The 23,287-nt window shown below is 44.7% G+C and overlaps 1 protein-coding gene across 10 annotated transcripts; it reads right to left on the bottom strand.

The window, feature by feature from the left end:
* Positions 1 to 6: 6 nt before the first annotated feature.
* Positions 7 to 21,938, bottom strand: LOC120954931 (uncharacterized). Of its 10 annotated transcripts, none has more exons than XM_049609273.1 (9): positions 21,740 to 21,761; positions 19,760 to 19,907; positions 9,354 to 11,212; positions 2,492 to 2,934; positions 1,788 to 2,397; positions 1,279 to 1,389; positions 962 to 1,201; positions 787 to 895; positions 7 to 711 (listed from the first exon to the last, which is right to left on the bottom strand). In XM_049609273.1, the coding sequence occupies exons 3-9, from the start codon at positions 10,854 to 10,856 to the stop codon at positions 389 to 391; spliced, it is 3,339 nt and encodes a 1,112-aa protein (XP_049465230.1). In that variant the 5' UTR covers positions 10,857 to 11,212; positions 19,760 to 19,907; positions 21,740 to 21,761; the 3' UTR covers positions 7 to 388. The 10 variants fall into 10 exon arrangements, with proteins under 10 accessions (XP_049465230.1, XP_049465232.1, XP_049465234.1 ...); XM_049609275.1 differs by lacking the exon at positions 21,740 to 21,761 and adding an exon at positions 19,989 to 20,160; XM_049609277.1 differs by lacking the exons at positions 19,760 to 19,907; positions 21,740 to 21,761 and adding an exon at positions 21,838 to 21,938.
* Between the last annotated feature and the right edge of the window lie 1,349 nt (positions 21,939 to 23,287).

A 23,287-nucleotide genomic window follows, 5' to 3' on the forward strand; every position in this document is an offset into this window, starting at 1 on the left:
TAAATATAAATCTTTTACTCACTTTATTCACTTCCTCTCAACATCCTATCGTGTACTTCGCGAAACCGTGTGCGTTTGATAGTTTTCTTTGCGTTTCGTCATATCTCGTAACATTCTATCCACAACCTTCGCTTATATACATTCGATCCATTCACGCACTTCGATAGATATTTTACTCACTCCAGTCTGTTACTAGATTGCGCCTTTAAACCATATTCCTAGTAGGAGAGATTGCTTTCAATGATACTACATTAGCTATTCTTTCTCTATGGTACACATACTGCGCTGCCTTCGTTAAAATCAATAATGCGTATTGCGTTCTCTGCTTTCCTGCTTCACTTTTACAAATACAACACGAGCTATTTACACCGCACCAGCCTGCATGTCGCTACGGTATCTCCTCCACGTACGTTGCCGGAAAGATGCCAATCTGGCCGCGAAGCGCTCCGAGCCACCAGCCGTCCTCCTGCTTGATGTGCACTTCGAGAATATCGCCCGGCTGCAGCTCCAGCTCGTCGTAAAGCTTTGGTGTGTAGTTAAATAAGGCTCGGCAGCGGCCCAATATGACCGGCTGGCCGGCAACAGCGTCCGGATGGTCAACGGACGCTGGGCTCGCCCCGTTCGCCAGTGCCGGATGGCAACCGTTTTCGAGCATCTGTTTCGGTGCCACCGAGCAACGATCTTCGTCTTCGTCTTGGGAGGAGAACTCATCTACAAGTGAGCGAGAGTGAGATTAAGTGTAACGGGTGTGCTACTATTGCTGCGTGGAATTTCTACAAAACTTACCAAAATCGGAGTCGGGTTGGTTGGAGACTCCATCGGCAACGCCTCGATCCCAGGCCGGACCGTGATGATGGTCGTCCTGATGTACCGATTTGCCAGCCTTAGTTGTTGTCTAAAATCGTTCAAGAATGCATTAAGGACCTCTTAATATTTGTATACCTGTTCCAGCATTACTTACATATTGTCCTTCATCCCCGTTGCATCCATTCCGTGCGTACTTGTGCACGATGTGTTTGATGAGCGTATCGTTTTTAATGTCCAAACATCCCTGATCAGAGCTGTCGTCGGAACTGAGAATTGTCGTTTGTCCGTTGGCTGTTACAGGCTCTTGCGTACCCTCTTGGTCGTCCTGTTCGTGCTTTAGCCATAACGGAACCTTCAGTACGCTTGTTTGCAGGCCGGTGCGATCTCGCGTGATCTACAATTGTGTGAAGAAAAGAAAGACATTAACATCTAGTGTACCTTCGAAATAAGTTTGAGAGCTACGCCTCTTACCTGTATGTGCTGTGCTAAGGGATGGCTGGAACGTGGCTTGTGATCGAGTTCGAGAAGAGCTGACTGTAGTTTATATCGCGCACCTTCTAGATATGTGAGCATCGATCGAATCTGTGCAAAACAAAGCAAAAAGAAAAGGTTAATCACACATAAACGAAGTTAGGGGCACATCCATTTATTACGTAACTCTCATGGGGATAACGAGTTCCTTCTAGCTTAAGAAGGAAGTAGGAATGAAGTTTGAAATCTGATTACGGAACACAAAACTAGAATAAATCTATAATTGATATAAAATATTGGTTTTGCAAAACCAACAAAACCGAGAAATAACATAATGGTTTGGGGGGAGCTCAACCGTCTGGTAATTAATAAAAGCATATCTCTTGCAGCGTTAAATTTTGACCCATTAGGGGAAAATGGAGTCAAAATTTCTCATTTTTGACGTTTCGTAATTACTGGATAATAGTCTCCTTCAAATCAAATTAAATCTCCTTCTTGAACACACTTACGTGATAGAGCTTGTCGGCAATGTTCTGATTGCTTTCACCGTTCTTGTCCAGCGTCTGGGAGAAACCCTTCAGCCCATTGCGCGAGCGTCGCTCCCGGTCCAAATCTTGCCGGATCAGCTGGAGCAGCTTCACCAGCGACTGTTTTCGTCGCTCCCGGTTCATGGCGAGGGTCGTGTGTTCACAGTAGAAGTCGGGCAGCAGCTGCTCACTTGGTCCTTCCGTCGCCCGCCGGATGTTCTTCAGCACGTCCAGATCCTTGGCCACGCTACACATGGCGACCTGCGGGCTGAGCCGGTCGATCGTTTTCGTCAGCAGCGGGCTCATCTCGGCCGACAGTTTGAGGTAATCGGTGACGTACGTCTTGAACTGGGCCAACCGTTGGCTTTCGAGCGTTTGCAGCATGGAGGAGCCGCGCAGCACCGACATCTCCCAGTCGACACGCGCCCTTTCTGCCCGGATGCAGAGCGTGTAATATTCTACATCCGCCTTCTTGACCGCCTCCTCGGCCTTCTTTCGCTTTCCCTCCAGCTTGCTGCTGTCTTTCTCTGACACTTTCACGTCCTTCTCACTTGTCTTGTGGAGCAGTCCGATCGAGGGAGTTCGCTGAAGCCTGTTGGAAGAGTGGGAAAAAAGTTTACCGCGAATTTTAGGTTGATGAAATATACATAAATCCCTTGATAAATAAGGCGCAAATCGCTACTCACTTCACATCGAGCATAGCGTCCTGCAGCTTCTCATTTTCGCGCGCCGCGCCGTGTGAGTTCTTCTTCGCCTTTATCTCAGCCGTCCGCCACTCCGCCAGTATGCGGGCCGATTTGTCCACGTTGGTTTCGATCGTTTTGCGCGCTTTGTGCTGATTTTCGATCACTGTCTTCAGCGGTTTGACCACCTCCTCCGCCAGCGAGTTGGAGAACTGCCGGTGCACTTCACTGCGCCCCTCCAGCTCGGTCGAAACGGAGCGCCAAGATTCGGCTATCGTGCCGGGCAGGTCGCGACACGCTTTGTTCAGCTTGTTGGCAATCTTGGACAGGGATTTGGCGTACAGCTGCTCGATCTCGGTGCGCTCGTGCAGGATTGCTACCAGATCCTTACCAAAGTCACCACCCTGCTTGACGAAGCGGCGCACTTCCTCGAAGCCATTTTGTCCCTGCAAGAAAATTATTTAAAAAAAAGTTTAAATTAGTTATTTTAATATTATTTGTGTAATACAACAAACCCCAACAATAAACCAATATCTAATTTTCACTAATATCTAATGTCAACCAATATCTAATTCACTTGATTTGATTACTTTCTGTTGTTTAGTTTATTTTGTTTCGTCATTCTGTTACTGGGTTTCATATATTGATTTATTCATTACTTTGGTCTTTTTTAATTCAAGCTTTTCTAAATATACTTTTTAAAGAGAAGTACCAGATTAGATGTTCTAAACTTGTTACCATATTTTATTATACAATAAAAAGATGCATATTAAATGGCAAGAGCAAAAAAATCATCCACAATAGCTGTTGAAAAAACACCCCCGATACAATTAAGATCCATTCTAATGATAATTCCAACCATTTCAAGCGTTCATTTTAAGCCAATGCCCTCTTCATAGCAAGTTGTACAATTTGTCGCCATTTATTGTTATGCAACACATCCCTCCTCCCTCTCCAGACACCCTTCGCTCGCAGATACAGCGTGTAATATTTGCACCCGGTTTCCATTGCACCACTGGCTGTACGAAACGAGCAGCACTGTAGCATCAAACTGGTAACGCTGATGGCGGAGACCCAAAGAAGCACTACCAGCCGGCAAATAATGTCACCGCCGTCAACCGGGTCGTCAATAGTGTGCACCGCAACTGAACCCGGTTCCGTTCAAATTAACCCCGGTTGTGCAGCTCCAAACAAGTCCCGTTTCAATCACTCCTAAATAACGCCGCGTTGACGGCAATTGGACAATGTTTTCCCATTAACGGATGCTTCCGGCTCGGTGGAAGAGTTGCACACTTCCACACAGCACCATAGTGCATCCTGGTGGCTCGAAATGACGTTTCGGAGGGTTCGTTTTTGCAGAGACTGTTGTTTACGGCCATTAATAAGTGGCATATTACCAGATTTGTTTGCAGCGTCCGTAGGGTGACAGTGGGTCCATTCAATCTAATCTTCTCTCTGGTGTTTGAAGGGTTGTAAATAAATACGTGAATGTAACCAGTCTGGTTTTTCCTTACCCATTAAGGATGGATATGTTTTTCCATCAAATCAGGAAATGATAAAGAAATGCCTGTGCGAAAGAAAGTAGTAACAGTTTGTTTTGACTGCGACTCTTCGTCGCTTCATCTTACACGCGTTAGCCGTCCGATAGTATCTATCCAGCAGCGCAGTGGATCGTCACCGATCGCTCGGTTTTCATTAGGCTCATTTCCTGCCACTGCAACACAGCAAACGCTAGTGGAATGCGCTGAAACACGTTTTCAAGCACATGTTTTACCGGGACTGATTTGTTGCGAGGGTCTGTTTCTTTTTGTTTGGAGTTGCTTTATCGACAATCAATAACAAGCTCACAAGATGACGGATTACAAATGCGTTGGGTATAGATTGAACCACTTCCCGGCGCCGTTTGCAATTGGCGAATTACCTCCTGTGTACACTCGATACGAGAGACGCGCCGAACAGCGTCCGCAACGAACGTTTTAATTAGGAGAATACTTTCGCATCTCAGGTAAATTGAATTTGTAGCTGACGGTGGCGTAGAAAAGCGTAACACACAATACTTGATACGTTGGGTTTGCGTTTTTGGACTTCCTGTTTCCAAGTTGGGTGAGGTCTTTAAGAGACACTTTGTGTGCTGCATTACATTCCAAGCGCGTACGCCGATGCTCTGCGGTAGACATCGAACCCAATTGATCAGCGACCAAATACTAATAATAACAATTCCCTTCACGATCGAAACGCGCTAATGGGAAAATGTGTAGCCGGAGCATTGACGACTTGTGTAGCCGATCGAGCGTACTTCCTGTCTTGCAGGCGTGCCCCGGTGAAACTTCCTTCATCGTGGTGATAAAGGTTGAGAAACGATGTGATGAAAACCGTCACAAGCAGGGGTGGTTGTGAGGTAATTAAAGGCGATCGGTTCGTGATTGCAAGCGGAGATTAATGCCGCTTAAGGTGGACGTTTAGTTTATAACTAATTCCGATCTGTTGTAAAAATTAGTTCAATTTCTCTGTTTTCCACAATGTTGTTGGTGTTGTTGTTGTTATGTATAAAACATAGGTTACATTGGTTAAAAACTTTATATTATTGATATTAGTACAAGTATTCTTCTTAGTTCTTCTTATTTTTCTATTTGGTGTAACCGTCCTACGTTGACATGCCGGCCTGTACAGGCTTTCGAGACTTAATTAATTACCACGCAGTCGGATAGTCAATCCTTGCTACGGGGGAACGGTCCATTCTAGGCTTGAACCCATGACGGGTATGTTATTGAGTCGTTCGAGTTCGCGACTGTACTCTATCAAGAGAAATGGCTTCAGCTATATTGCTTGAAAAATAATTTATGTTAAGTAAATAAAAAAATATTTGAACTAGTGATTAAACAATAAATGAACAAAAATAACGCCTGGCATCAGATAATCTAGCTAGAAAGAAATATCTTGCAATATCAAACTTTATTTACGTGATAAGTGGTAGCAATATGGCTAAAAGCTGTTATATTGAATAAACAAATAAATAACAATAATGAATAAATTGAAGAATATTGTAATGATGAACCAACAGTCACACCAAGGAGTACAAAATCCATACAAGCTAAAATGTGTGTTCTTGTGTACACTTCAAGTTTTGCTTCAAATTATGAACACATATTTAATGCACTGTATATGTTGATTTTCGTAGTACACTATTCTGGATGGTGTTGGGTAATGTCATTTTGATAATATTGGGATTTTGCATAAATGTAATATAAATTATGGAATAAAGCGTGGCGGTGGGCTACAAACCAAGCGATAACTTCAATAAATCAATAAAATATCATATTTTTCATAATCATAATTCTATGCCCCACAGCAATACACTAGTCTAGAAATTTAAAATAAATCACAATATGTAAAAACTCCGATGAAGGCAAATTATCAAATATATGTTATTGCCTCCGTAACATACTAACGATTAACTATCGCAAGAAAATCATAACTTAACCTGTGACGTTCCCGGTGGCCTGTTCCGCTCGGTAACAAATTATGCGCCCTCCTCTTACAATCAGATAGTAAGATACAACCGTGTAGTCCGTCCCACCAATTACAAGTCCAACAAACATGTGAATACAGCACACGGCAAATGCCAAGCCATGGGCATGGGTGGAAAGCCGCGCAGCTCCAAAGGTTGGTGATCTTTAAGCACAAATACGGCGGCACGTGCATCCAGTGCGTGTGTGAGACAAATAACAAATTGCCATCGTTACACGGTAGCACGGGATAAACAAATTACTTCGACATTCGATCCGACGTGATACGTTTCGGCTTCGATTGTGGAGGGAAAAGGTTTCGTTTCATGACTCAATTTGGATTGGTTTGGGTCCGATTGGATTTCAGCTGAATTCTTAACCATTAAGACATTATCTACACAACGTATAATTATAGTTAATATTTTTCTAAGCCATCTATTATAGATGAATTTTGAACCGGACCAACCTGCTCCAAAGCAAATAGAGAAGATATTAGCGGCAAAACACAGCAAACAATTACAGTTATCTTATTTGTGAGGATAATATACAATATGAACGATCGTTTTCTTAAATATTACCGAAAGAAAGGGGTTAAGCAGTATAAACAATGATTTTTTTTTATTTTGCTCTCGATCGAGATGCTAAGCTTGGTATGGCAGTTGGTAAAAGAGAAAAAGGAGCTATTAACATAACGGTTCTGATTCGATTTGCTCAACATGCGTTCTGTTCTCTTAACATTGGAACTAAAAAAGAAGCTGTTAATTTTGTCAAGAACCGGTTGCATTGCAATTCAAACAATGCATTTTTATTTCGATTGTGCGATTTTGATGTTGTGCGGTTTTGATTAATTTAAACAATCGGTTAATTTTGCATTTACTATTTAAGTTATTCTTTTAAATTTTTAATTTTACAAACAAATACTAGCTTTGTGTACTTTGATTTAATAATTTAAGTATTTACTGAAAATCGAGCACGATCGTATATTTACAAGTCAGCGAAAGCGATGACGTCAGAGATGCAGTTTTGTCGAACGGGGTGCAACAAACACACAACAGGTGAGCTTGAAATGACAAATTATAGCAAGAAATATGCGTCCAATATACACCGAGAATAAAATTAAACCCATTCAGCGCGCGCGCGTGCAAGGTTTTGAGGTTAGCAGTTTTAAATAGGACGAACGAATTTCACCGACCAAGAGCTACCACTATCCTCACGCACACCTAGTGACATTCGTGGTACTTCCCCCTCGTAAGGCCCTACAACGTCGCACTACAGTACCTTTTTTCCGGTGCGAATGATCGTTTAAGAGTGGAGCAAGGAAAAAAAAAACAAATTCACACACAGTCTAACCAACCATGGAACCTGCTGCACCGTCGTTTTATGGCCTTGATCCGAGCTGTTTCGCTGTTCGCTTCCCCGTTCCCGTTTCAGGACGAATCCGCCAAATGTCGCGCCTCGATCGAAAGTTGCCGCGTGCGTGCGTGCCGGGACAACTTTCCTGAGCTGAGTGCCCGACCAGCAACCAACATTTATCTCGTCGCTCCAATCCCGTTCGTCCCGGCGAACGCGGAAAGAAGCAAACCGGTAAGCGCACCTTAAGCCGTATCGGATTCAAGGACGCCCCAGAGCGGGAGACGTTTTGCCGGTTTGCTGGTGTAAATAGGTACGAGAAAAAAAAACTTTCTTTTTTTTTCTTCCCGGCTTGTAAACGTATTATGAAATCTCAGGAACAAGCATTGAGATAGGGTGCAATAAATAGCGCTTAATAAGCTCTTAATAACATCTACCTTACAATGTAAACTTAATGGAATGTAAACTGAAACAAGATGTTTGAGCCGATTCTTTATAAATCAACTGTTGCTTATTGCTGGTGGAGCTAAAATAATAATAAAATAAATAATAATCAATCAATATTTTTGTTTGTAGGTCTAATAACATGACATTTTAGTCCCATACGTCGATAAAAAAGGAATTATAAATATTTAAAGTTCATTCTTCCTCAGTTTGCTCGATGTATTGAAAAAAATATTTGAATTATTATTGTGGAAATGAAACATTTAATTGAACATTACAAAATAATTGAAAACATGACATAAAAAATTTAATTTGCAAGTGCAAACAGATCATATTCAAACAATTTGCAGATTTTTGTATGAAATGTCTATTGGACCAACTATCCTTCAGCAACTCATTACTATTAATCTAAATGGTATAAAATATTTTCAAAATAAGCTTAATTGAGCAACATATAAATCTCCTACAAAATTCGGACGAATATGACTCCCTTTCGAATCGGTCCCCCGTAGCAAAGATTGTCTATCCGCAACTCGCAACTTGATAAATTTGATAATCCTGTATAATTCCTGCATTTTCGAGTAGTATCACATACGAACAAAAATGTCTTATATCGGACAAACTAATGCTTTTTCATTCTACGACTTGTATTCCAGTTGAGCGATTTTTTTTAACTTTTCAAATACCACAACAAACTTCTAAAACTATGTCAATCATTCAGGAAACTTAATCAAGTTATGCATACTATATAACAGAAATATAACAGAAACGAGTGCATATCATATTCCAAAAAGTCAACCGAACCAGTGACACACATTTTACTATCTATTGCGAATACATCCTCATGCTCAAAGGTCTTGCTTTCGCCGTAAACAGATCAGTCGATGTATGCTCAAGGAACGGGTTTTCTAACAAACACACATCATTAATTTATCATCCTATCGATCCATCTGCCCCTGCTGCCCGAACCGGTCGAACACGGTGGGGTGTTGGCTGTTGTGAAAACTGTTGCAAAATGGAATTTCAGTTTGAAACCGATCATCTTCGGTCGTTGATCAACAGTGGGTCGCTCTTCGGTAGGTTCACTAATTGATTTGATTTTACTGAGCAAAGAAGCGTGAACATTGGCAATTAAAGGGATCGCTACAGTGCGGATATGGGCAGGCTGCTGATGATAGGTGTTAATGTACATAATGAAGACGATCAATCATCATTATTCACATGGATGGAACATACGCTTTTGTGAACAAAACAAAACGCTGCAAAAATAATTCAATAAAGCGTATTGATTTCCCCATTGAAGTTGTAGGTCTTTGAAGCATGTTTTCTTACAAAGAAATTTGAATTCCGTATACTTCCCAAAGAGTGCAAACTCGTTATCAATAAAATAAAGCATGATCACGGAATTAAGATTTTATCAGAATATCAAAATAATAGATAAAAATAATAAAAAAAAAAAATTATCTGATAGCACCATTTTAGGCCGTCACGCGATTCCAAGAATTGTGGTGCACCTGCGTAGCAACAATCTCAGTAACAACTGCATGAAAAGACACGAACATTACCTCCAGTATCTCTGCGTTGGCACTCTTCCGGTGCATCGTCCGTGCACCTTCCCGGTCCTCCGACGATAGCGTGCGATCCCGCTGCACGACACTCGATTCCGGTGTCGTCACCACCGTCCCCTCGACATCCTGCCGCGAATCTTGATCGCTCGCGGTGAGATCGCTGTTAGCGCGCTTCACCGCCTTACCGCCCGTACCGGACGACTCCACGCCGACCCGCTGCATAGCGGCATGCTTCTGCACCACCTCGCGTATGCGGCCCTGCTCCTCCCCGATCCAGCTCTTGAAGCCGCTCCACTTCTTTGTGATCTTTGCCTTCCGCCGGTCAAAGTCGATCAGGTGCTTGCCGGACACGCTTCGGTTCTTCATCAGCGTCAGCCGCCGCTCGGACGGATGTAGCTGCTTCCGATGCTCGCAGTACTCATCACTGTCCGGAAGCGGCGTGCCCAGCCCCACCGTCGACTGATTGATCTGGCGCGTCAGCTCGTCCAGCTCGTCCATCGATACCGCTAGCTGGTTGGCACCGGGGCCGGCATCGGCCAAGCTTTGAAAGCTGGCCGACTTCAGATCGAACTCCTCCTCCTGCGTCGAGTTGCTGGAAGAGGCGGACGAATCGCGACGCCGACGCCCGGACGACGCCGGTGGCACATCGTACCGGGCATCGGCCGGGCTGGGCAGGTTTTGGTACAGGTGGCTGTCATCGCTCACCAGCGACAGACTGATCTCGTTCAGCACGTGATGGGAGCGCGTCAGATCGTACGACGAATCACCGTGCGGCTTCCGGATCCCGTCCGACCGGGTGCTGCGCGGAAAGTCGTAAATACTCTCCACCGCCGGACTGTTCGGTACGGACAGTGGTGTTACGATGGCACCGTTGGCCGTGCTGGCCGATATATTCAACGATGGTGCCTTCGCAAGCGAAAGCCGCATCTCCGACCCGGCATGATGCAGATGCAGGTTGTGCGCCGACTTGGAACGACTCTTCTCTAGCATCTGACCACCACCGCTGTGCCGCACGTTTTCGTCCTGAAAGCTGCGACAGTTGTTGTTGCTTTCCGGCAGAAAGGTAAACTTGATCTCGCCAAAGTTCGGCAGCGAGCTGTTCGCATCCACAAACACATCGTTCTCGCTATCTTCTGACGTGGACGGTGTCGCTACCGAGCGCACGCGCCCCCCGATCGTTGGCACACTGGGCAGCGGTAGCTGCTCCACCTCCGAGTCCGTATCGAAATCGAACTTCATCGTCTTGGAGATAAGCACCGGTGCGCCGATCTCGGGCCGGAAGTCATCCGACCGGTTGCCGCACATGTCGTAGCTATCGGACAGCGGTTCCGCCACGCCACCCTTGCGGCCGGGCGTTTTGCGCAGGAACCGGGCACCGATCACGCCCGAGTAGCGCTTGCTCAGCTTGTCGAACAGATTGGACGACGACTTGCCGTGCTTGCTGCCGGCCAGGCTGCCAGCCGCAGCCACGTGCTGCACATCGTAGTTTCGTTTCATCATCTTCACAACCGATCTTCACAAACACACACGCATATAAAGGTGAAGGAAGCTCCTTTTCACTTCGCGCTTCCACTAGTAAACGGATTGGAGGAGGGGGTTCGTTTTCACAACGTCGTCATTTTCACTGCTTTTCCTATACGCTACTTGTTCGCTTATCACTACTGCTTGCTGCTCGTTTTCCACACCGCCGACACTACCGCTGCTCGAGCAGCTTTGCGGAGATACCACCAGCGATCGGTGCCGCTTTTCACATTTTCTGTCGCACTTTTTCTTCTTTCTTCTAGAGATTTTTCTTCCAACTTTAGGTACCGTTCACGTTGGCACGTTTTCTTCCTCGGTTTGTGGTGCGATAGTGGCTATCAATTAAAGAAATAATTTCACTTTTATTTATCCGTCTAGCACACTGTTTTTATTTTAGAAAACATGGTCGGCCCAGTCGATTGGAGCAGCAGTCGGGCTCGATTGGAGGGTCGGATTACGATGGGTGCTAATAAAACGGCCGGAATCACACACGCAGAGAAGCAGACAAAAATCCTACAAAAACGCGCAAAATGGCATGTCTCACCGGTTGCTTCCAAATCCCAGCAACACGTTCGCAAATATATGCGCAACGCAGTAGAACTCAGCGATGCATCAACAATGACTCCGACCTGTCCATTAGGAACAAAATCAACATACGAAACTCCGAGTGTGTGATAATGATTTTGGATGCACATGTTCGGCCACACGACACACGCAGGCACCAACAATCGTCGGAAAAAATGTAAAATTTGCGAATGATTTATCGTCAACTGCAAAATAGACAGCAACAACAGGCGAAGCACTGAGGCGTTGTAGTTCGACTGCGACTTTGAAAGATGGAAAGTATCTGATCCATGGATTAATTTAGCACATACATAGGCTGCGCAGTCGGGCCGAGGTACGATAATTTGCCTCACTGATAATGCTGACAGCCGGTAAGCTTTGGTGATGTTGACTTTTGCTCGCTTGCCGGGGAGATATAATAAAGGGGCCGGCCGTAAACCGTTGGCATAACCGAAAAAATATAACAAGATATAATCCATCGCTAGATGAAAGCGAAATTATAAACGATACCCACACCTTGTCTTATTTTCGCAACGGAAGTCTGTGAAAATGAAACACATTTCAAAGGGGAGGCACAGCAGTTAAAAGAGCAGTTGAAAAAGATTGATGAAACGAAAGTGAAATTGTTTGTGGCAGTAAGTTTGGCAATCTGAAGGTGGAGCACTATCTCGTACAATGATGTCTAGGCGGTACCGTGGATTTTACTGTGGCCAGCAGTTCCCAACAGTACAAACAAATAATTAGCTTTCAAGGTGTAAAGTGCTAAAGAATGATCAATTCTTGCAGATCTACTGCAACCCATCAAACACAATCAAAACAGCGCCAACCGCGCCAAAAAAAAACCATAACGTTAATCTTCTCACGATTATAATCCACGATCGCACTATTGCTTCACAGCCGCCAGAGAATTCGGCAACAGATCGCTATCCTATCGAGTGGAAAAATGGACACTGTAAAGCACCGACCACTACCAATTAGCCAGTACCGGACGGCGGCAATGTAGCGTACCGTAAAACTGTCACAAAATGCCACCCGCGTGACCTCCATCCGCAACAATCTGCCAATAGTTTCACACATTTGTGTCCCGTGTCGGTCGGCGGTCGGGCGCAATGCCACGGCGTCGAGAATAAAGCCGTGATGGACTATTTTGTTTCTGCGCACGCTCCAACCGGAGGGTCACTTGTGCGCAAGGGCGAGAGCACGTTACACACCATAACGCACACCAGGTTTTGGGGCGGTCTGGCTGCGGGTGGGACAGGTCTCACTCATCCGCCGGTCAAAGAGTCCCACGAAAATAGCAGCTTGAAAATGGTACTGCTTGGAGGTTCCCGCCACACGAATAAAACTGTTATTTTTGGCTGCCAGTGCTGACACTCAATTTGGTTCGTCAAAAGAAACAACTAGAAAAAAAAACACTTGCCCCACCGTAAGAGTGAACGATGCTGGGTTTGTAGCGCCCTTTTCACAAGCCCCCTTTCGTTTCCATCCAAACTGAACCACAATTCATATAGTCGAATCTGCCCCCACCGTTGCAGGTGAGGAATGTTTGAAATTCCATAATTATGGCCACTGGTGGTGTGCGCTCGCTAATGATCTTATCGTAACACGGGGTGGAATGTTCCTGTGGTTGCTGAGATGCTTAACGATCATCCAAGTAACCTCTTAGGTAATATCAGAAGACGCCTATACTCAGTCATTGGCACAGCACTCACTAGCTGAACGTTTCAAAAAGAACCAACTGTGCTCCGCTACGTTTGAAGGCACTCGACCCTGCTACTACAGCTAAACAGGCAACTCCACGTACGGGATAATGATGGATCACCGGTCAGTTAGCGTTCAGCTGGAGCTGATTCTGGAGCTGCTGTTGAAGTTGGTACTGTATCTGGCCCTGCTGAATGTAGTGGCGTATCAGGTTGAAGCACAACACACAGTACGTGAACACTTCAAACGCCACACAGAGCAAGATGTGGATGATTTCTAGCTGATAACCCATTGGTACGGTGGTTTAGGGGATGCGTTCCGGCAAGTACAGAATATCGGTTAACGAAGCTGAACGAATCGAGAACGCGACGTCGCACACACTCCACCACCAGTTGAATACTGGTGGAGCGTGTGTCTAATGTCTTCCCAAAATCAGAGTTTCCTCAGAGCGTTGGGTGATTCTAATGCGCCTGCTAAATCTGAATGTCAAATTACGCAGAGCGGGAGAGTCGTACGACCTCCCCGACGATGTACACTCTCAGAAATCGGGATAATACGTGAGGTTTGATGGGTTCGTCTCGCACTGGGGCATAGCGTGAGATCGTCGCTGACAACACTAGCAACCGAAGAATGCACCGCGTCTGACAGCAGGAGATCATCCGGCTTAAACGCGGAACACGGTCGTACAGCGATCTTCGTTCTCATGAAAACGAAGAATCGTGCTCCATTCGTGTTACCAAGTTTTTTTTTGTTTATAGAGATCAGCTCTGTACGTTAGAACATAACGAATGACCGCTTTCTCCTCTACTTTAGCGCTAACGAAACGCATCAAAGCTAGTATTGCTAGGAACAAAACCTAGCATTGAGCAACAGAAAACGGAACCGGGGGTATTCAACAGCGATTTAAATCTTCAGATTTATGGTATGCATATCTCATTGGGAGAACCCGCCCGGTTCGGCTTCATTTACCTTCTGCCCTGCATTCGGTTCGCTGGCGCTCCTGTGAAAGTGCTATGGCGTGAATGTTCACGAGTTTTAAAGTGCGGGAAGAAGAGAGAGAAAAAACAAGAATACAGGTTTTATTCATTTTAGTCACAAAATATCACTATTCTAGCTTTCCTTTGCCCACCCCTTTAAAAAAGTGCTTCTACTTCAAAAGGTTGTGAGTTGGAGTGTGAGTAAAGTGGTTTTAGCGTGTTCATAGACCTGCTTGAAAGAGTTTTTCCATTTTTCCAATTTAGTCCAGTGACTGCCTGGTACCGTTCCGTAAGATGCGAGTCATCGAAAAAATTAAAAATACGACATGGAGAATGTTTTTCCATAACGGCATCACCGATGTGTGTCGTAGCATGATTCAAGTGTTGATGGATGTACACGACGACAAATCCAATCGAATCATCGTTGAAACACTCAACATTACGCTCTTATCTGGTTGATGGTGCTCATGTCACATTCGTACGATGTTTGGCGTTCTTTTCCCTTTTTTGGTGCGAATAACATCGATCAATGTTTATTTCTCTACGCGTCATCATGATTATGATGATGATCCGTTTTTACTCCGTCCCCGATCGTTTGGAAGACACGAAATCAGATCATCAGTTTACAAAAGCGCTCACAATCGCTTAGAGTTCACCAAATGTTTCGAGGTTGCGTAAATATGTCTAAACCAACCATCCATCTTAATGTTCGGCAACAAAAAAGCTAACCTGCTTTTAAGTGAACGCTATACATTAGTTATCCCCCACGTGTCTAGCCGCATGATTAATTCTTCAGCATTCGTAACTGGTGGCGCATCATCAGACTCAGCGGGCGTATCAGAAATTCCGTCCAAATTCCATTCTTCCATTGAATGATTGGGTTGGGTTTGTTTCCGTTGACATGATGCACCTGTGTTTGGTGTGGCCTCGCATCGATGAGATTGAGCCGCATTCGTAGGGTAGCTCATGCTGCCAAAGATAGGGTGTATTGATCCGTGATCTTAATTTGAATCACTTGCGTTAGTAACGTTTCGTGACGGTGATATGGAGCGTCGCAAATTTGTTTCGTGTAAAAGTTCAATGTTATACAAGGATAGTTATAACACACACACATGGAATGGCAATGAGATAGTTTTGAGGTTTTTTTACTGCAAAGATTCTGCATATGTTCTTGTATCTTTCAGATTAAATTCTTCCCAATGAAAACTAAGTATTCGACTAACTGAAAATTAAGTTAAGTTGCTTAACCAGTATTTTCTTCAAGAATTACCAAAATCTAATGAAAACAGACCATCATTCACACATTCAGTACATTGAAGGTTTCGGAGCTCAGAAATTAATGAACTGCCTCAGACTGCCTGGTAGCGGAATGTGAAATTGAAAACCCAACCCCACCACTCGTGGCCGCAATTCGTTCGGTTATTATTAAACAATCATGTTGACGCATTACGGTGCTCATAATAAACGAATGAAAGCAAAGCACGGTCGGTGATGAGATGCCAGCGGTTCAATTACACTCTACGACGCATCCCTACCCCCTAACACCCAACTAATGATGCAATGTCTAAGCATTGGTCGATCCCTGATTTTCAGCTGTGCTTTCCCAACGCTCATCCCGGAGCTGGATGGGAACGGTTTGTGCGCAGCAAGAACATTTCCCTGTGTGTGGGAACGCAACACGATCGGCAAAAGTACGAATGCTACAGTGCGGTATGAAAACACACGCATAACCGACGGCTTTAGGGATGGATTCGCGCAGATACGCTCAAAAACATCTGGTCGGGTGGTAAAAATTAAATAGTTTTTCTTTTTTCTTTGTCGTTCTAGCACTGATTTTTTTTGCTGCTTGGTTGTTTGGGACGATTTTCCGAGTTCCGGGAGCTGCTGCCGAGAAATGCGTCAATCGTGTACCATACAGCATATATAATGTACTGTAAGTAATTTCTCTACGAACAGTAGGTTGATTTGGTACAATTCAAAAACAAAAAGTAAGTGTTTTTTTCTTTTTTTGTTTATGGGCAGTTCGTAGGGGGTGCAATTGGAAACACTTTGCTGAGTGATGCTTTCGTTTGCCGTTAGCGGCTGCGCTTCATCGCTTCCTCTGGCTAATGTTCTATTGATTCTGCTTCTTCGAAAAAGTGTGCTAAATCTACTTTCATTCAGCTTCATAACAAATGCATTACACCACAAAGCAATGAGTTTCATGCAGTTACTCTAAATAATTGCAAATTGAAGTTTGAAAGCTTGCGGACGGGGAGAAGAGGATTTGCGTACGGGCGGATACACCTAAAAATAGCTGCAAATGAAATCATACTCATACCAAACCTCTGTCAAAGAAGGTCACGGGTATTATTAAATGCTATTTTCACTATTTACTACAGCATCAACAGGTACATCAACAGGTACATTAACAGGCTGAAACGCTTGGGACTGATGCTAAACTGCATTTAATGCTAGGCTTCGGTAACTCCGCAAACCCCGTCACACCGACCATTGTGCCAAAACCCATTAGACTTTAAATCTTCGAAAGATCGATCGGGTTCCAACATCAAAAACACACACAACCTTGGCACCCAAAAATCCAACCTCCACGGAGCAGGTGAGAGTTTGGCCTCGAAACGGTTCGAATTAATGGGCGGCAGGGGCTTTGGAAAAATAAACCTCCCACTTGGATGCCCCTAAGTTTGCCAACGAATCCACACAGACAACAGTGAAACAAAGCTCTCATCAAAGGTAAATTTAGTTAAGTACAGTGTAAAAAAGTGTGTATGGAAGCTTGATCGCGTTTCTATTTGGCCCGGGCCGGATAAAGGCCCGATGAAAGGGAGATGATTAATAATTCAAACATGTTCGATCGGAGTGATGAGATTTTCTTTTTTTTTCTCTATTTAATACTATTGATTTTGCGAGAGAAACTGAAAAAGCGACGAATCATCCTGCACAACATATACCCATCTCCCGGGATGTGGCGTCTAGCCGTAGGCCCGCTTTGTGTGCACCTACGCGCATTTATAAGCCCCAAATAATAAGATGAACAGAAAAGGGAACCATAATAGAGAGTTTACAGCGAAAAAGCATCAAGCGACGAGGGCTGAGCATTAGATAGACGAGCGCTGCCGTTCCTTGTGAAGCGTTCGGATTTCCGATGCGATAATGATGGGCCGCCGCAAAGGACTGGCAACGGGGGCAGCAGTAATTAGTTGGCCGGTTAAGCGTTTCTCGATTTCCCGCCGGAGGAGATTTCTTCTTTTAACGCGTTCGGGAGTGGTCTCGTGCAAGAATCCCATCGCGGGCAACCTCTGAACGCTTTTGGGTGGTGTGGAATGGTGGCAAAGAACTACACACAGCAACCCGCTTTTCGAGGTTCGAGGCCATTGTAATGATCAATATCCGGGAAGCTTGAAATGAAAAATGCAATCACGTCAAGCCTGATTGGGAGTGAAATGAATTCTCGGCGTTTCGAAGTCACCGTGGATTAACTAAGAGGTGTTTTTCGTAACGTTTGTTATGTTTCCATTTTGGCAGGGGCTTTCCAAAAGAATTGTTAAATGAAAACCTGGAAATTTGGACAAAGTAGCAGTCGGGCACAACTTAAGGGCAAGATTATGCTTCCTGGAGCCCAATGAAATTTGAACCATTTGCATCTTCTTCTGGATAACTGGAATTAAAAAAAAACATCTCGAAGATCACCCTTAAATGTACTCTCCAAGAAATAAGTTAGATTCCACATACTCATTTTTCATTCTACACATCTCACATAAAAGACACTCTATTGGTGAGTCCCATCAAACTTCAACCATCCAATATCGATGTCTCGGTCATCAGGTACAATCGTTTCGGCAATTAGCTATAACATGAATTTAGCCTCCCTGCAATGAATCTAATGCATGAGGACAAATCGGTTCTTACAAAAAAACAACAACTGCTACGGTGTATCGCGAAATCGTTTTGGCATAGCTAATTCCATTTTTTCCTTCATTTTCATCGCTAACCCCTGAGGTAATCGAAACCAATTTAACGAAAGTTTGAGCATAGAATAGAGCTTGGCAGGAGGAAAAAAGAAAAGGGAGGAACCGCAGAGGGGAAAACAACCCACATACACACACACACATACACATACTAGACATTAACGACTTTTTCCTTGTCTCACTCACCCCCCATTTCGCCTATTTTCATTAAGCTCCTGCAATCCAATCGAATTCGCGACCGTAACTGATGAGGCTTTTCATCGTCCATCCCCCGTTCAGCTTTCGGCGAACGCTTGGTCTGACATCTAATTTACAGACAACTGGAGGACGTCGTGCCCCGGTAGTTTTGAGCATCGAATGTCATAGAATAGGGCCGGTTTAACGGCTGATCCACGGCTCCGGTCGCATGGTTTACCTTGGAGGCGCACGTTACACGAGAAAGCTGATTAGCGAGAAAAGGAACTGGCCACTAATCCTTCTACCGGGTTACGTTCGATTAGACACCGGGCGGAGGACTGTCCGCTGTCGGAGCTGCTAATAAGAATAAACTGCAAATTCTTAGGGTCCTGTGCAAAACAATGGAAACCGGAAATGACCATCTGAAGAGTTTTACTATAGGCACTAATATGACAGTTAATTTCTCATTTACTACCGCAGCGCTAAACGTATGCCGGAAAGTCATTGCTTGTACAGTAACTGCTACAAAGTGTCAACCCCAAAAGATACTTGTTTGCCAGCTAAAGAGACATAAAAGATAACACCACTTCAAGGGTACTGGTAGGGAGATAAAACGTCTGCCTCCTGCCTTTGTATGTTTCTACCGAAGTGAAGTATACAGATACATGTAAACTTTAGACACGGACTGGTGTTTCGAGAAGGTTAAAATTAGCACTGGACATGTCCTTCGCTCTAACACCTACTAGCAAACGATGTTAACTAGCGCACGTTATGTACATCGCCAAAGCGAATGTTTAAAAGTGTTATTTATTACACACCCATGCCGTGTAACATTAACGGTTGCGTTATCTTTTGGCGACTTAAGGTTCTAGGTCTTGTTCTTGAAAGCTGTAACCAAAGCGTGAAACATTTCAACCATTCCATCCGATTGTTTTGAATAGAGTCTCGTTCCAGTCCTAACGTCATATGTACGTGCTCAGACGAAAAAAGACTACATTGTATTTGGTGTGTACGCATTTATGTAACACACGCACATACATACATGCTCTTTAACATCACAAGATCGAAACGTGGACAGCATTGTTGGGATAATCTTGCTCCAGAGGAACTTTGCGAAAGTGACACCGAATGTGGTACGATTAAGCAACATACAAAAAAAACACATCAACGTTAGACTTCAGCCAAAAAAAAAACACCGAAACCTGTTCATAGATGATCTCCGGTCTGGATCGTTTCGTTTGCTATGCGAAGTAAAATAGAAAAAAACGACTCCCATCCACGACACCGTTTCGCTAATGAAGAGTGTGCCGCGGCAGTATGCCGATTGCACACTCAAAACAGTTTGATGATATTTGATAAAGCGAAACAGTCTGCGTGACGCAAACCGGCACTCCATTTTCTTCCGACCAGCTCCAACCAGGCCCACGAGACACGGGATGACGGGGATGCGCCAAAATCACTTTGCCGGACAGCGAAATTAAAATCTTTTACACACCAATTCTCACACTACGGCAGTTTGCATTCCACTAGCACACAAGATAAAACAAACAACCACCACAATATACGCTATCACTGATAAAGGTGTTTCTTTCTTCTTCTCCTTTTTTGCTATTCCTACAGCTGCCTTGCTGCGTCAGTTTGCACTATGATAAGAGACGATAATTAAGATGACTCCTTTTGCGAAGGATTTAATTTCTAACACAATCACACAAACACAAGCGTACACTACACACGCAACAACCGCAAGACAGGCGCGAGAGCGCACGCGGACACACTTGGTACGATTCTAGTCGACACGGTAGGCGAGCGGTGAATGATGCCAAGATGAACCACTGAGCCGAGCACCTAGTGGCCCGGAGCGTGTTAGCCGAAAGCCGAAAACGTACGAATGGCGCCACGCTGCGCATCCTGCGCGTACTGCGAACGGGGCCGGGTAGAACGAAACGATCGCACAGCAGATCCGTGAGGTGGTCAAAAATGGTTCCAGCAGTTCTGGATTTGTTTTAAAAAGTATGTGCTTTGCAACAATTAGGAATCCTCTATATTACAAAACACAAGTAGAAAAGTTCACAATAATATCTCTAAATGTTCTTAAAACATCTTTTTTACTTTACAATTGTCATTACATACATTGTTGATACATGTCCCTAAAATATTCAAAATTAAAAGACTTCCTTGAAATTATGAGCTTAATAAATTAATAAGCTAACTATTTGAATATTTAATCAGAGCAGACTTACTGCTAAAAATCCTCAATGTTCTTTTCTCCCATAGTACAGTAGACGAAAGAGAACAAAACCGGGAAACCGGTATAAGAGCATTCCCGTACGCACAATGTGCGTAGGGTTGGAAAAACACGTCGGAAAACCGTACGCTCCGCAGAACTGCAAACGAACCCCACATAAACATAAACACACACACACCCACTTGGTCAGTTGCGATTGCATAAGCAAACGCGGCAACTTTTAATCCAATTTCGGTTCTGCTCGTGCTGCGCGCGCCAACACTGAATGACGACCGTCACCCAGTTTGCGAACGTGCTTTGCGACCGCTCTCGTTGGACACTACCAGTGAAAGGGTTATGTTGCTGTTGTTTTTTTTTTTTTGTTTTTTACTTTGGGTTTCTGTTTACGTTTTGTGCCATTTTGCCCCGTTCCCGTGCGGTGCTGTTTCTTGATCTAGCGAAAGAGAACCCCACTTCCCGTGAGCACATTCCCGCTTTATAAGGCCTAACGATACGAACTGATGTATTCTAGGAGGTCTGAAGCGTTATTTTTTCTCCAAACAACCTCACAACGCTTCCGCAACAGGTTAAAAAGCGCTCCAATCAGCAATGACCAAGAATGTCGGTATCAAAGGCATGCGTCCTCTTGGCTGTTTTTACCTCTCATCCCTTGGGTTCTATGTTTTGATTCTTCACGAGCGCTAACATAAGCAACTGAACAGCTGGCGCATTCCGTCGCTTACCAACCCCGGTGGAAGCCACCCGGACTTCCGTACAGTTAGCAGAATTTCACAAGCTTATGCTTAGAGCTATGGTCTGGCCTGGTTCTGCGGTACCCGGTGCAGTCAACTGGTAGTGCAATGAATGTGGGTTAGCATCTTGGTATCAAACCCACGGGCCGTGCCTCAAGATATCGCCCTCGGTAATCACCGGTGAGGTGTATCGCTCACTGACACACTTCTCGTCCGGAAGATGACAGTTATAGCATGTCTCCGAAGGTAGCTAAACGCTGCTGTCGATCACGTGAGCGTTAATGAGTAACTGTTTTCGATTAGGTCCAGAATGGTGGTCCATAATACCCTCGGTAGGGCAATGAATAAGATTTATTTTATCTAGATTAGATATGTCACTCAAACTTCACACCACTAAAGCCTAGTTGATTACGATGGTAGTTATCCAGGTGTCTAACACGCTGCCACACAAGCACACACGAAAGATATAATTCTCGCACTTCTGCTCAGAACAGCAAACCTGATAGTACTACATGACACGACACACGAGTTTGACAATGAATTAGTATCCACACCGACCGAACCGCGAACCGGCGGTTGACATTCGACGAGACACACCGAACACGGCTACCGTTACAATGGACGATGGCTACGAACAATTCGACACGACAACACCGACAACTGGGCCAGCTGCCCTCCGAATCTGAACTAACTGCGCACCCGCGAAACTCGCAACGTACCGTGGCCGGTGCGACTCGCTCCGTTTTGGGCAGCTCCATGTACACCTTCATCGCACAGAGGCGGCCGCTCTTTTTCGGCTATCTCACAACGTGGGGTGTGGAGCGGCTTGGTTTTTCTCTTTTTCTGATACATTTTTTTGGATATCTACCCTCGCGTAGCGGGGTGGCTGCTATCGAGTGCATTATGGGGAGATACCGACCCAACACCGACCATGGGGGTGTCCAACATTCGGCAGGCGATGGGTAGATCAGGTGCTCTCTCTCTCTCTCTGTCTCTCTCTATGTATCTCAGTATCTCTTTTTTTTCTCTCTCTCTCACATCCCTCAATCTCTATTGTCGAAATCTTCTGACACGATGGGTTAAAAACGAGATCGATGGTGGACCGCTCCGAGTTGCGTTGTGCGGTTGGGTGGTTGATTGTGATTTAATTAAAAATCTTTCCCCAATACGTCGGGTTGCACGTGAGAAACCACAAACAAAGTGCTACGGCAAAAAGCGAATCGACCGATCAAACTGGAGCAGATCCGGAACGGCAATCGAACTTCGAACCGTTCGGACACCGCGCTTGAAATCAGTCGGAATGAGTAATCGGAGACTTCGGTGGCGGTGTAACGTATGATCATCTCACCGAGAGGGGAGCAAACGGCAAAGGGAAATGAGATCAATGGATCGAGCTTTTTGATCACGTGCTCGTTCACGGTTCTTGAGTCCCGTAAGGCACTGCGCGATATGTGGAGGATACCTCGATGGTGTTTTCCTCTCTCGCTGCATTATTTATCGCTGTTTGCTTTTCTCCCGCGCTCGTTTGCTTGAGCAACCTGTGCCTCGCCGAAAATGGGTTGAATGTTTAACAAGCCTTGGTGTTTTTTTAGCTGCACCTGCCTCCAAAGTATTCGGTAAGTTTTATTGGAGCAATTGCAATTGCGTGGTGAGTTGATTTTTGCACCAACCAGCGCTAGTATTGGCGATTACGCTGTTTCCTCAAGTTTCGCAACGTGCAATCAACGTACGCGCTCCATCCGTAGATAAGCCAACAGTACCTTCAGTCGCGCAGACTCGTAAATTGAAAATCTAACCACCTTCTTAGATAATGTTGCCAGATACCGATAGGTGATAGCGGGAGTCATAAAATCACGGTAGCAGTAGCAGCAGGATAACATCGCAATGATCGATTACTTTCACTCCCGTGCCCCGGGTGGGTAATATTATTTATAGCCGGTTTTTTTTATGGAAGCTTCCGGCGTGGAGTCCGTCAGTGTTTCTTGACGGTTGTGGCAAAAGCGTGGGCGGTAATTCGGGTATATGTGTACCAGTTTTTTTGGTTTTG

This window comes from Anopheles coluzzii, chromosome 3 (genome assembly GCF_943734685.1).
Source record: "Anopheles coluzzii chromosome 3, AcolN3, whole genome shotgun sequence".
Taxonomy (NCBI): Eukaryota; Metazoa; Arthropoda; class Insecta; order Diptera; family Culicidae; genus Anopheles; species Anopheles coluzzii.